The 12,809-nt window shown below is 34.6% G+C and overlaps 1 protein-coding gene across 1 annotated transcript; it reads left to right on the plus strand.

Annotated features, from left to right (window-relative positions):
• The first annotated feature begins 7,014 nt into the window (after positions 1-7,014).
• LOC126654934 (protein SLOW GREEN 1, chloroplastic) lies at positions 7,015-10,472 on the plus strand. The gene is made up of 4 exons (XM_050348936.2): positions 7,015-7,743; positions 8,829-8,975; positions 9,196-9,276; positions 10,189-10,472. The coding sequence occupies exons 1-4, from the start codon at positions 7,141-7,143 to the stop codon at positions 10,372-10,374; spliced, it is 1,017 nt and encodes a 338-aa protein (XP_050204893.1). The 5' UTR covers positions 7,015-7,140; the 3' UTR covers positions 10,375-10,472.
• Positions 10,473-12,809: the final 2,337 nt, after the last annotated feature.

Consider the following 12,809-nt stretch of genomic DNA (forward strand, 5'->3'; position numbering starts at 1 on the left):
AACTGTCATGACTGCAAAAACGCCTTCGCCTACCTTTTTGGAGTTGCGATCATTCTTGCTTGCCCATGAGTCCCGCCTGCAAAAGAATCTAAATCAAATCTTGACAGTGAAGCTCTTGTTACTTTTCAACATTGTGGTGGCTATAACAGCCGCGGTACATATCGTGGAAATTTTTTACGAGGTGGTCATTATGTTCAGTCTCGTGGTAGCTATGGTTCCTCTAACGGCATTCATTCTCGCGGTAGTGGTTTTAGAGGTGGTTACTCTCATAATTCAGCCCCTCGTTACAACAACAATCCTTCTTATACTAGCAGATTTTCCAACAATTTTCAGAATCGTTCCCCATGGAATTCAAGTTCTTCTATTCTTGGTGCTCCTCCCCTTCAATGTCAAATTTGTGACAGCACTTCTCACACTGCAAAATACTGTCACCAACGCAATATCAACACCAACGATGTACACGGAACCTTTGTCGGTCTTCACCTTCAAGAACCCACTTGCAAACAGACACGGGTGCATCATGCCATATGACTAATGATGCTCATATTTTGGATAGTTACAAACCTTATAATGGTACAGATACTGTTCGAGTTGGTAATGGTGGCAGATTACCTATTACACATGTTGGTCAGAAAATTATTCATACTCCCTTTGCTAAATTTATTTTGAAAAATATTTTAGTGGTTCCTGACTTATGGTTTAATCTTATTTCTGTTCGTTGCTTTGCTTTTGATAATTCTTGTTCAATGAATTCTGATTCTTTGGGTTTTTGTGTCAAGGATCTTCCAAATCAGAAAACCATCCACCGCTGCAATAGTTCCAGACACCTCTATCCATTTTCAACTGCAAATTGCCATGATTCAACGTCTTCTCCTTCAACTTGTGTTGCTTCCAAAGTATCTTCGTCAATTTGGCATCAGCGTCTTGCTCATCCTGGTGTTCCTGTTATGTTTAAAATATTTCAGCAAAATGCAAGTCTTTTTAATTGTAGACAAATTGAAACTTTCTGTCATGCTTGTCAACTTGGGAAACACTCTAAATTATCTTTTCACGATTCAATAAATGTATCTGTTGCTCCATTTCATTTGATCCATTCTGATGTTTGGCATGCACCAATTGCTTCTTTTACTGGATACCGTTATTATGTATTATTTCTGGATGACTATAGTGGATACGCTTGGGTCTATCCATTGCGTGCCAAAAGTGACGTGTTTGATACATTTGTTCTTTTTCATAATATGGTTCATACTCAATTTAATATGAAAATTAAACAGTTTCAATGTGATAATGGTGGTGAATATCTTAATAAGAAATTTGACAAACTGTTTCAAGATGAAGGGATTATTGCTAAATTCTCATGCCCACAGACACCTCAACAAAATGGACGAGCTGAGCACAAGCATAGAACATTGTTAAATCCTGTTCGCACCTTATTATTTCAATCAACAAAGCCATCATAATTTTGGGCAGAAGCTTTGAATTACTAATCGAATTCCACATGCTTCTTTGCATTTCCAGAGTCTGTATGCCTTACTTTTTCAAAAACCAGCGGATATCACAATGCTCAGAGTATTCGGATGTATATGTTATCCTCACATCACCAATCCGATTCCGAATAAATTGGCACCCAGAGCTCGGACATGCATCTTTATCGGATACCCACCAAATCAAAAGGGATTTTGTTTCCTTGAATTGGAAACTTCTAAAGTCTTTGTTTCCAGACATGTTACCTTCTTTGAGCATATATTTCCTTATTCAAAGGAAAAATCAAGTACTATAGATTGGCAATTATTTGATATTGAACATTTTGGAAATTTTCAAAATCCTGTTCAGGTAATAACTCTCCCTTCCATATCTCCCTCTTTTAATTCTCCTTCTCCAAATAGCTCACCTTTTTCCCTTAATCACGCCACAAATCATTCCATCACATCACAATACTAAAACTCACCTTCTTTATCTACACCTCAATCAACTTCACATACCATAACAAATTTACTAATCCCTCATCCTTCACAAACTGAATTCAATAACCCACCAATCAGCCCCTCCCTTTATTCTCCATCACTACCTAATTCCTCATCCAATCATCAACCTCAACCCATTTCAAATATTCACCCTATGGGAACCCGTGTGAAATCTGGTATTTTCAAACCTAAAACTATCCACACTCTTTTTACTCAAACCACCTCTTCATTACCTATTGAACCTCGATCATTGAAAAAGGCTCAACAATACCCAACTTGAAATGATGTTATGCTAATGGAATATCAAGCACTGTTAGACAACAACACGTGGGATCTTGTGCCTCCACCAGCCGCGACACATAATATTATTGGATGTAAATGGGTTTATCTTAAAACAACGAGCATATGGTACAATTGAGCGTCATAAAGCTCGTCTCGTTGCAAAGGACTACAGTCAGAAAAAAGGTATAGATTTTGATGAAACGTTCAGCCCTGTTGTAAAACCTGCTACCATTCGAATTGTTCTCACTATTGCTCTTTCCAATGAATGGCCGATTCATCAACTTGACGTCAAAAATGCCTTCTTACACGGCCATCTTGATCAGGAGGTATACATGATGCAACCTCCAGGCTTTATTGATTCTCAACGTCCTAACTTTGTTTGCAAATTAAAACAAGCTCTTTATGGTCTACGGCAAGCCCCACGAGCATGGTTCCAACGGTTCACTTTATCTCTTGTTAAACTTGGATTTGTTCGCTGCAAATCAGATTATTCCATGTTTGTATACAAGGTTAATGACGGCATGTCAATTTTACTTCTTTATGTCGATGATATTATTTTGACAGCCTCATCTTCCATTCTGCTTGACCGGTTTCTTACTCATTTGAAATCAGAATATGACTGATATGGGTGACTTGCATTATTTTTGGGGTATTCAGGTTACCAAGAACACGCAGGGTTTATTCTTATCTCAGTCTAAATATGCCCATGAAGTTCTTCAAAGAGCCAATTTGCAAGATGCTAGTTCTATTGCTACTCCAATGGCTCCTCGATCTTCTAACATTGTCACTATAGGCAAGTTTCATGATTCTAGCCTGTATCGCAACATAGTTGGTGGACTAAAATACTTGACTTTCACACGTCTAGATATTGCCTTTGCCGTGAATACTGTATGTCAATACATGCATGATCCTTTGGACTTGCATTGGCAGTGGGTTAAACGCATTTTGCGTTATTTGAAAGGCAGTCTGTCTTGCGGTCTTCAGCTCTCCAAGTGCTCTCTGAATTCATTAACCGCTTATAGTGACGCAGATTGGGCTGGCTGTCCCGACACTCGTCGTTCCACGACTGGCTATATTGTGTCTTCTTGGGCATAAATCTCATTTCATGGGCTGCTAAGAAACAGCACACTGTCTCCAGAAGTAGTGCCGAATCAGAATACCAAGCCTTGGCTGCTGTTGTTGCTGATGTATGCTAGTTACGCTCTATTTTACGTGAGTTGTGTATTAACATTGCCTTACCTGTTGAGATTTTTTGTGACAACATATCAGCAACCTATCTTGCTCAAAACCCAGTCAATCATGCCAGGACAAAGCATTTAGAAATTGATAATCACTTTGTCCAAGAACGAGTTATGTCATGTGATATTCAAGTCTTGCATATATCAGGTGACAAACAACTGGCTGATATCTTCACCAAAGGTGTTAGCACTGCTCACTTTCTTTGTATGAGAACCAATCTAGGCATTACCAACGCTCTGATTGCAAGGGGATAATAGGAAATATAATTAGAATCAATGTGATATGATTTTTGTATATGGATATATATGTAATTTAAGTATTGTCATTAATATAAATAATAATCTAAGATTCACATGTTTGAGTAAGACTCTCCATTTCTATATATAGTTCACATATTATAAACGTGGTGACTATCATTTTGTTAAGGTGGTGATTCAATTTTTTCGATTAATGATTCCTCTCAATGATAAAAAAAATGACTAATGAAATTTAAAATAACACAATAAAAAAGTGAATAAAGGATCGATTCACCCCCTCAGCTTGACACGAAATATCAAAAAATCATTTTTGAAACTCTTAGATCAAACATACCAACAATTTAGCACTTTAGCATTAAAAACATCCCTCTGACATAGAATGACACAAAAAAGAAGGCGGGCTTGTCTAATTAGAATTTTTAATCCTAAATAATCCTAATTTAGTACTAGCTAAATATAATTAAATTATAATTAATACTAATTATCCTTATCAAACCTAACCCCCTAACCATCGCTGACAGATCTGCTCCTCCGGCAAGGAGCAGATCTGCAGGCGGCGTCGGCGGCCGGTGGTGTGTGGTGGGAGGAAAGAAGAAGAAGAAATGAAAAAAAAAATAGATTCTTAAATTTTTATTTGAAAATAAAATGATTATTGAACTTTTACAATTATAAAGACATAATTAAAATTTAAAAACTATCAAGAATCAATTTAAGAAATAAATAAAATAATAAAGATATTTTAAACCTTTTTCCATTTTTGTATGGATAGGTATCTCATTCGAGGGGATGAAGATGGGGCAAGGCCTTTTTGATGCTTGATGAATCCAAGAATGTGTATAAGTCAGCTCCGAGTCCGCTCGTCTAATCTCCCTGTAAGAGAAGATGGATCTTAGGCCGAGACCACATATTCATAGGTCAATGTATGGTCTCTCCTTCCTTTAGGCCTGTGGAATTTTATATGATTTCATCATTAATCCTTCTCCTTATTATATTTGTTGACTTAAATATTTATGTCTAATTTCCTTTTATGAAATGGGTTGCTCGTTTGTTGTTTCTTGGGCCCAATAACGGGCTGGGCCTCTTTTTCTGCGCCTGCGCCCCTATCAGGCTGTCATGTCTTATTTAATGCATTTAGAACCTTTCGGTTATTGCCGTCTTTTATTTCTACTTTCTATTTCAAAACTTGTCTAAAACCTTTTACGCCTGATTTTGTTATTATCTCTTCTATTCTTTTTGTCTCTTTCTATTTCTTTCTTCTCTATTTCCTTTTTCCTCTAGTTTTATTATTCGTTCTCTACCCATGGCCGAAGGTTACAAAACCGTTGTTGCTTCTTTGAATAAGTGTCCTTGTTCGCTACAAGTGGAAGGTCTTATTACCACCCGTGGTTTTTATGGTGTGCCCAACGAATTTAACTGTGGAAGTGTCTAACGCTGATGTTTTTCCAAACGCCCTTCCTCCTCCTCTTCATTCATTTGTTTTTGAAGATACATTGTTGGGTGGCCTCTGTTTTCCTTTGGAACCCTTGATATTTTGTTTTCTTAATGTTTGGGGTATCGCTCTCTCTCAACTACATCCCCATACCATTCGCCAGATTAGTTGTTTGAAATTGCTATATTTGCTTCATGGCGAGCAACTAACGCTAAGACGGTTGCATTACTGGCTCAACTCTCCTTACCGCCGTAAAAAATTGGCCCTTTTTTACTTTGAGTTTCAGGTATGGGTTGAAGATGTGTAATGACATCCCTGATTCTCTAAAGAAATAGAAGGGCATGCTTTTCCTCATTTCTTATCCCGATGAGTCATTTGGACCTCAGTCTTGGCGCTCCCATGCTGAACAGAATCCTGCTCTTGACATCTCTAAAACTGAGCAGATCCTCATGATCCGGGTAGGAAATGCCTACTTAGAAAAGTCGATATCATACGCCACTTTGATTAGTGACAACATTTGGCGTTTGGGCGCTCCTCCTGCTCCGACATTGGAGGGTGTCGTTCCTTCTACCAGTAGTTGTCTCTTTTTGGTTGTATTTTGGTGTCTTTAATCCTAGGAGGATTTCTCTCTAACAATAAAATCAAAGGATAATTATGAAAACATCAAAGACTCCTATTATTTAGAGATTTATTATAATAACCAAAGTCTAAGTTTTATAGCTGTTTAAACTAACAATGATGACAAATTTTATTTTGTACAAAGAACGACAACTCGACAATAAAGACATCGTCTTTTTAAAAGAGAACTTCAATGTCGTATGGTCGAGAATAATAAGTTTGTTATGGTGAACTTCTATGCGCCATGGAGTAAGGCTGTTAGACTAAGAAAAAAAATAGAGGTGTTTATACGAGGGATGAAGATAATGGCGAAAAGCTAATTTTACCATCGAATTCATAATTGTGTTATGATTATTCACAAAAATAGATTTGTTTTGTCTGATTGGTACATATTTCTTAAAAAAAGATTGCCACATCAACATTGATCAGTCACTTCCACATACTCAATTTTTAATGAGAGAAGCACCTTCCAAATTTTATCCACCTAAAGACTCATTATAGCACGATTTTGAAGTATAGGGACGAAACAAAGAAAGAAAGTACGCTAAAGACGAAGTAAACAAAATTCAAAAAATAGAAGGACTTGGAGATGGGTTATGCCATTTATTAATCAAATCAAAATAAGTTAAAGAACAAAGGATCACTTTACCCCTTCAACTTTGCACAAAGTATCAAAAAAGTTAAAAGTAGAAAAAATGATCGCTTATACCCTGAACTTGACAAAATCAGCTAAAAAATTCCCCTCCCCACTCTCACCCAAGAGAGTGAGACACTCTCAAGTTTTAATAGTGGTTTTTTTTCCAAGGTGATTTTTTGATGGAAAAAGATTTAAAATTGCTTTAGTTTCTTTTTAATATTTTAAATTAATAACTAATAATCTTAAAAAAAAAACTAATCTTTTAATCTAATCTGCTCCTCGCCTGAAAAGAGGAGCAGATGTTCCTCGTTCAAAAACAGACCGAGGAGCTGCTGTTCCGAGGAGCATCACCTTTTGTTCTCCGGCGAAGAAGAGGAGCTCCTGCTCACTGAAAATAAAAAAAAAGATTGAATTTTTTTTTTTTTTTAAAGAGGGCCCCTAAATAAATTAGAGTTTAATTATAATTAATTAGAGTTTAATTATGATTATTTAGAGTTTAATTATAATATTTATGAAATTCACTCTCTAATTAAATGTCATGTCAATATAGAAGGGTTTTTGAGCTCGTTTTGACAAGTTCAGGATATAAGTGGGTAAAGTTTCGATTTTTGCAGAACATAAACACTAGGATTTTGGGTTGGAAACTGAATTTTCTCCTTCAACTTCCAAACTTTCTTTACACATTAGCTTCTTTAAATCAAATTCTCCCAAAAAATGGGTTCACTCTCTCAGCTAAAATCTTTTCGAAACCCAAAATTCCTGACTCCAAATCTCCCCATTACATCAAAGCTACCCTTCAAACAGAGCCAACTGACGCTCCCATTTCACACCACACCAATCAAACTCTCTTTATCCTCCATACCTCAAAAACCCACATCAAATTCCAAACTTTTAGCAACATTTTTATCTGATAAACTACTAATTTCACTTCTTGGAGCATTTGTGTTCATGGGTTCTTTTGGGTTGACTGCCAGGCCAAGTCTAGCACTTCCTGCTCAAGAAAGTGAAACTTTAGAGGAAAAGAGAGGAGCCCAGATGGAGAATTGTGGGAATGAGGAGATGTGTGAGCAGATTCTTGAGAAGGAGCCAAGAAATGTTGAGGCTTTGAAGGTGGTTGTGTATGGGAAGATGAGGAGAGGGAAGGGGATTAAGGATGCTTTGAAGTATGTGGAGAGGTTGATTGAAATTGAGGGTGATGAAGTTGAGTGGAGGCTTTTGGAGGCTCTTTGTTATGAGATGATGGGGCAGTTTAGTAAAGCTAAGAAATTGTTTAAGGATATCTTGGAGGACAGGCCTCTCTTGCTTAGAGCCTTGCATGTATGTTGTTCTTATTTTGCCTTTTCTTTTATATATTGAGCTACTCTTTGATGTGTTGAAAGATGAATTTATGTGCAAAAATGTATGTTATATGTGTTTGTTTTTTGATTGACTTGTAGGATAGAATTTGTTTCAAGTTATATGCTAATTTGTCTGAGACCTAGTTTTTTGGTTCAAGAAACGTTCCTCGAACTCGAAAACATTTTTTTTTTGTAACCTGTTCTTGTAAAACAATTCATTTCGTGTTTTCCAGGGTATTTCAGTTTCATGCAACATAAGTTATATGATTATTATGCCAGGGATTATTGAGACTGATTAGGTTTGGCAAAAACGTTTATTCAGCTACGAGTAAGTCGGTGTGGAAATTAGACGGGCTTGTATCTAGAGGAATTAGGGGATTGAATGTGGAAGCACAGACTCTGTTAATAGAAAATGTTGATATAGGCTCACTCTTTTGCTTATTGTGCTCATTGTTTTCTTATCCAATGCTTGTTTCAAACTCCCCTTTTAGAAAAAATATTAGTTTACTTGCAGTATGATTGGATATTAGCTGCAAAAATGTTTTCTTGCGAGCTGTGAGCGTTCCTCAAGAGCTTTTGCCTCATTCATACTTTATGATGATTAAATAGATGACTCGGGGGAAAAAAACTCCAGGCAGAGTGGATGTTTTTGATGTCTCTCGTGACACACACATGAACCATCATTTTCAGCTTTCCCTATATGTGATTGTATGACTTCAGGTTTAGCTTGTTTATAAATTTAACAGGTTTCTCTTTCAATATTTATCTACGGTTTTCCTTAAGGAAGTTACTTAGTTGGTATATTATGGAGGGACAGATGCTTAACTTTTTTCCTTAGAATTGGAACTCTTCTATCTGTACTACAAATTATTCTTGTGACTTCTGATACGGTTCTTTCTTATTCTCTAACCATTCCAGTAAGGATTTGGCATACAACTAGTTTATACATTTCGGAAAAGGGCTGGCTTTATTATTATCAAATTTTTCGATGGCGAACATCATAATTTTAAGTTGATACTTTAAAAGCTATGTCCACGAATGAAAATCAGACTCTGCTTTGTACAGGGTCTGGCAATGGTCATGCACAAAAACCTTGAAGGTCCTGCTGTCTTTGAGATGCTCGATAAAGCTCTAGAAGTTGCTCATCGTGAAAACAGAGTTGTGGAGGAGAGAAACATCAAAATCTTAATTGCACAAATGCATCTAGTGAAGGTGAATCACTTAAGCCTTTATCTGCTGATATTGATAATCCGTCACATCATTTACTATTGATTACTACTCTTTCATCCATTTAGTTGCATACTTTGCAGTAACACTCACTCTAGAATTGAAACCATTCATAAGTTGAATGAATCTGAAAAAAGTAGGATAATGTTGAATTTGATCATTTTAATTGTTCTCATGTGTAAGTTGGTTCTTTTGTACGTATCAGGGACAACTGGAAGAAGGCTTGAAAAAATTTCAAGATCTGGTTAATGAGAATCCTCGAGATTTTCGGCCTTATCTTTGCCAGGTAATTTAAGATTTTAACACTCTCATAATGTTTTTATTAGTTTACTGAATTGCACCTTTTGTGCAAATGTGCAAGCATCTGGAGCATGGCCATGTCATGTCTATCGTGTTTTTTTCTACGAGGCAATTGATTGCCAAATTTCTGAGAAGTTCAATGAAGAGGCACTTTTTGTTCTACTTCTAGTCTATAATCAATAGAGTTTTTCTACTTCCATTGCCCATTTAGGAATTAATACAAGAGCCTTATCTTGGAAACTTTCTAACCCCATTATATATATTCACACACGCTCTCTCATGTCTGCGTTATCTGTTGAGTGCTTGTGAGAATATGCTAAAGATAATACCCCCTTTATCCCAACCTAATTGACAAGATTCTATATGCACATTGTTTAAGATAATTTAATAAAGTAAAATTTTACTATTATATTAAATAATTATATTTTAATAAAAAGAAATTCAAAAAATATTAGCCGAAGAGGGTAAAAAGATAATAACAAAGTAAAAATATACTTTAAATAAATTTTGTCAATTATAATGGAAGTTTCTATTGCTATAATTGATATTATGGTTACAAAACTGTGCTAGATTTTATGCTAATATGACGTGTGTATACCTTGGCGTCGTTCTTCGAACTTCTGTTGATAGTAAATAGTAGCAGCATTCAGAGTTTACTTATATGAACATATATCACATGGGATGGTTGAACTTGTTTTCTACCGAGTTTTTAACAAATGTTTACGGCAGAAACTAGTGAAGAAGAAGAGTAAATAATGTAGGAAGGATTAATCTGCATGAAGAAAGTTGATTAGTAATTGCCATGAAGTGATTGTATTTTGCTGAATAGAACTATAGAAGTACAGAACCAAAGCTTAGAAGGAAAACTAATACTTTCATTTGTGTAAATGTGCGGCAGGGAATAATTTACAGTCTGTTGGATAGAAAAAAGGAAGCTTCAGAACAGTTTGAGACGTATCGCAGTCTTGTACCAGAAGAATTTCCTCAAAGAGGATTTCTCGATGATGTTGTATTAACAGCAAAAACCGAGTCCCGGGAACAGCTTCAAAAGGAGTTCGAAACTGAATTTTCTTACAGGAAGTGAAACTCTCATCTTGTACTGAATTGGTTACTAGGGGTGTGCATTTGATTCAAACCGAAATTTTGATTTGTTTGAAAATCCAACTGAATTGATTTTTTTCAGACCAGAATTCTTTTACTAAAACCGAACTGAAAAATTAAAATCTTTCTATAGTCAAATCAAAAATTAAACCGAATTGATCGCTCGGTTTGGATATCCCATTTGGTTTTTACAATCCCTTAGAACTGACTAGTGTTTAAGCTGGAGGATTGGGATGAGATAGCTTTGAAAATGTGGACTGATCACATTTTCTTATAGCAATGTACAGAAATAGTTATACAAATTGTGCTTCATTTTGCTACAGTTGTGATTTGGGTTTGGCATTTGGTACACTTCAGCTCTTGATGCTTGTCATTCATTATAAATCAAAGATTAACATTTTTCTGAAAATTATATTTTGTGTGTACCTTCAGATTGTAATGACATGAACAATCATCTACTTTGAAATTTTTGTTTATCCGATCCCTCCTCTAATTTTGATGACTTAATTCATTTTTTCAACATGTTGAGTTAGGTTGATATTTAAATTCGGTTTCATGTGTGTTTCATGAGAAGTGTAATTCACATTCCTTCTATGTCTAGAAAACAACTTAAAATTGAAAAAAACCAAATACAAAAGACAAGCTTGAAAATAGTCACATAAATAAAATAAATTAGAAGTATATAGATCTTAAAATGGATTTTTCCATTTATTTATGTAATTATATCTTATTTACATTAATATCATAAAGATATATACACAAATGAATAATTTGAACTAAATAGGCATTAAAATTATAAAATAATAAAATATACTATATCTTTGGCTTAATACATAATTTAACTCCTAAATTATATCACTTTATTTCATTAGACTTTTGAACTTTTTTGTTTTATATAGTACCTTTTAATTTTGGATTTTATTCTATTTAACCTCTCAACTTTTACTTTTTTCTGACCTGGCCTCTTTTTGTCCAACGTGACAAAACGCGTGTATTGAAATGTTTTAAAACTTAGTGAAGTATAATAATTTGACCCTTAAACCTAATTAAGTAATTACATGACATTACTTTTTGTACTTATAAACAATTTTTTTACATTTCAACAATGACAAAAGAAGTCTATCTTTTTTTATAACGACGTTTATATAATACATAAATTTATTATATTTTGACGATATTAAATGAAGGTTTACTTGTTTAAAAAAATCACAAATTTTAGCGTGTTTTGTAAATTTAACACGAACTTTCAATTTTGAAAATTTTAAGACAATTTTCAATTTTTTGCAATTTCAAACACCGAGGAATTTTCCGTTTCAAAGATGTTGATGTGGACGATGAAATAATGTTTATTCTGGTATACACATCAACATTTTTTAAAGGAAAATTGCTTGATTCTTAGAATTGCAGAATGTATTCGTGTTACAATTGCAAAAACGCTAAAGTTCATGATATTTGAAACAATTAAGCATTAAATGAATTTTAAAATAATATAAAAAAACATTGCTCGTTATTTTAAATATGAGGGCCTTATTTATACCTTTTTAAAAATTAATACACTCTTAATAGTTTAGATGTGCGATGATTTTTTTTAGTGAAGGGGTGTTACAGGTCAAAGTACTAGATCTACTCTTCGGCTACTTTTCCGGCATCTTTGGTTCCTACTCCAGCATCTCCGGGATTTTTGGCGCGTTGGAAACTTATTTTATAGATTTAAAAATTTACAATTTCTTATTGGGGTTATATTGTTATAAATCTATATATTTATGTTGTAATCTTTTAGATCTATAAATTTTATTTTATTAGTAATGTATTTGGGTGACTTATGTTGGTTACTTAGCTCTATTCGATGACTGTATTTTTACAGCTCCTATCATCTTCTCCAGAATAGTTTACTCAATGTGTTGAGAAACCGTTCATGTAATTTTTATTAGGCCAAATGTTATAAAAAGGCCAAACCTTTCATAAAAGTTTTACAAAAGTCCCGACCTTTCAATTTTATCGATTTTGGCCAAAAACAAATTATTTGGTTTCAATTGTGGCCAACTCTCAATTTGATTTCAATTTGCCTATGTGACGCCTATGTGGCGCATATGTGGCATGCCAAATATTGAAAGGTCAGGACTTTTGTGAAACCAAATAATTCATTTTTGGCCAAAATCGACAAAATTGAAAGGTCTGGACTTTTGTGAAACCAAATAATCAGTTTTTGGCCAAAATCGACAAAATTAAAAGGTCAGGACTTTTGTGAAACTTTTGCGAAAGGTTTGGCCTTTTTGCAACATTTGGCCTTTTTATTATTATCGTCAATGAAAGATTTAGCTTTTGAAAAAAAAAATAACACGAGAATTGTTTTGAAATTTTTTTCCAAAAGTAATTCGGGAACTTTCTGATTAATCAGCTAGTAATCATTTAATATAA

The sequence above is a fragment of the Mercurialis annua genome, linkage group LG7 (assembly GCF_937616625.2).
Source record: "Mercurialis annua linkage group LG7, ddMerAnnu1.2, whole genome shotgun sequence".
In the NCBI taxonomy this organism is placed as follows: Eukaryota; Viridiplantae; Streptophyta; class Magnoliopsida; order Malpighiales; family Euphorbiaceae; genus Mercurialis; species Mercurialis annua.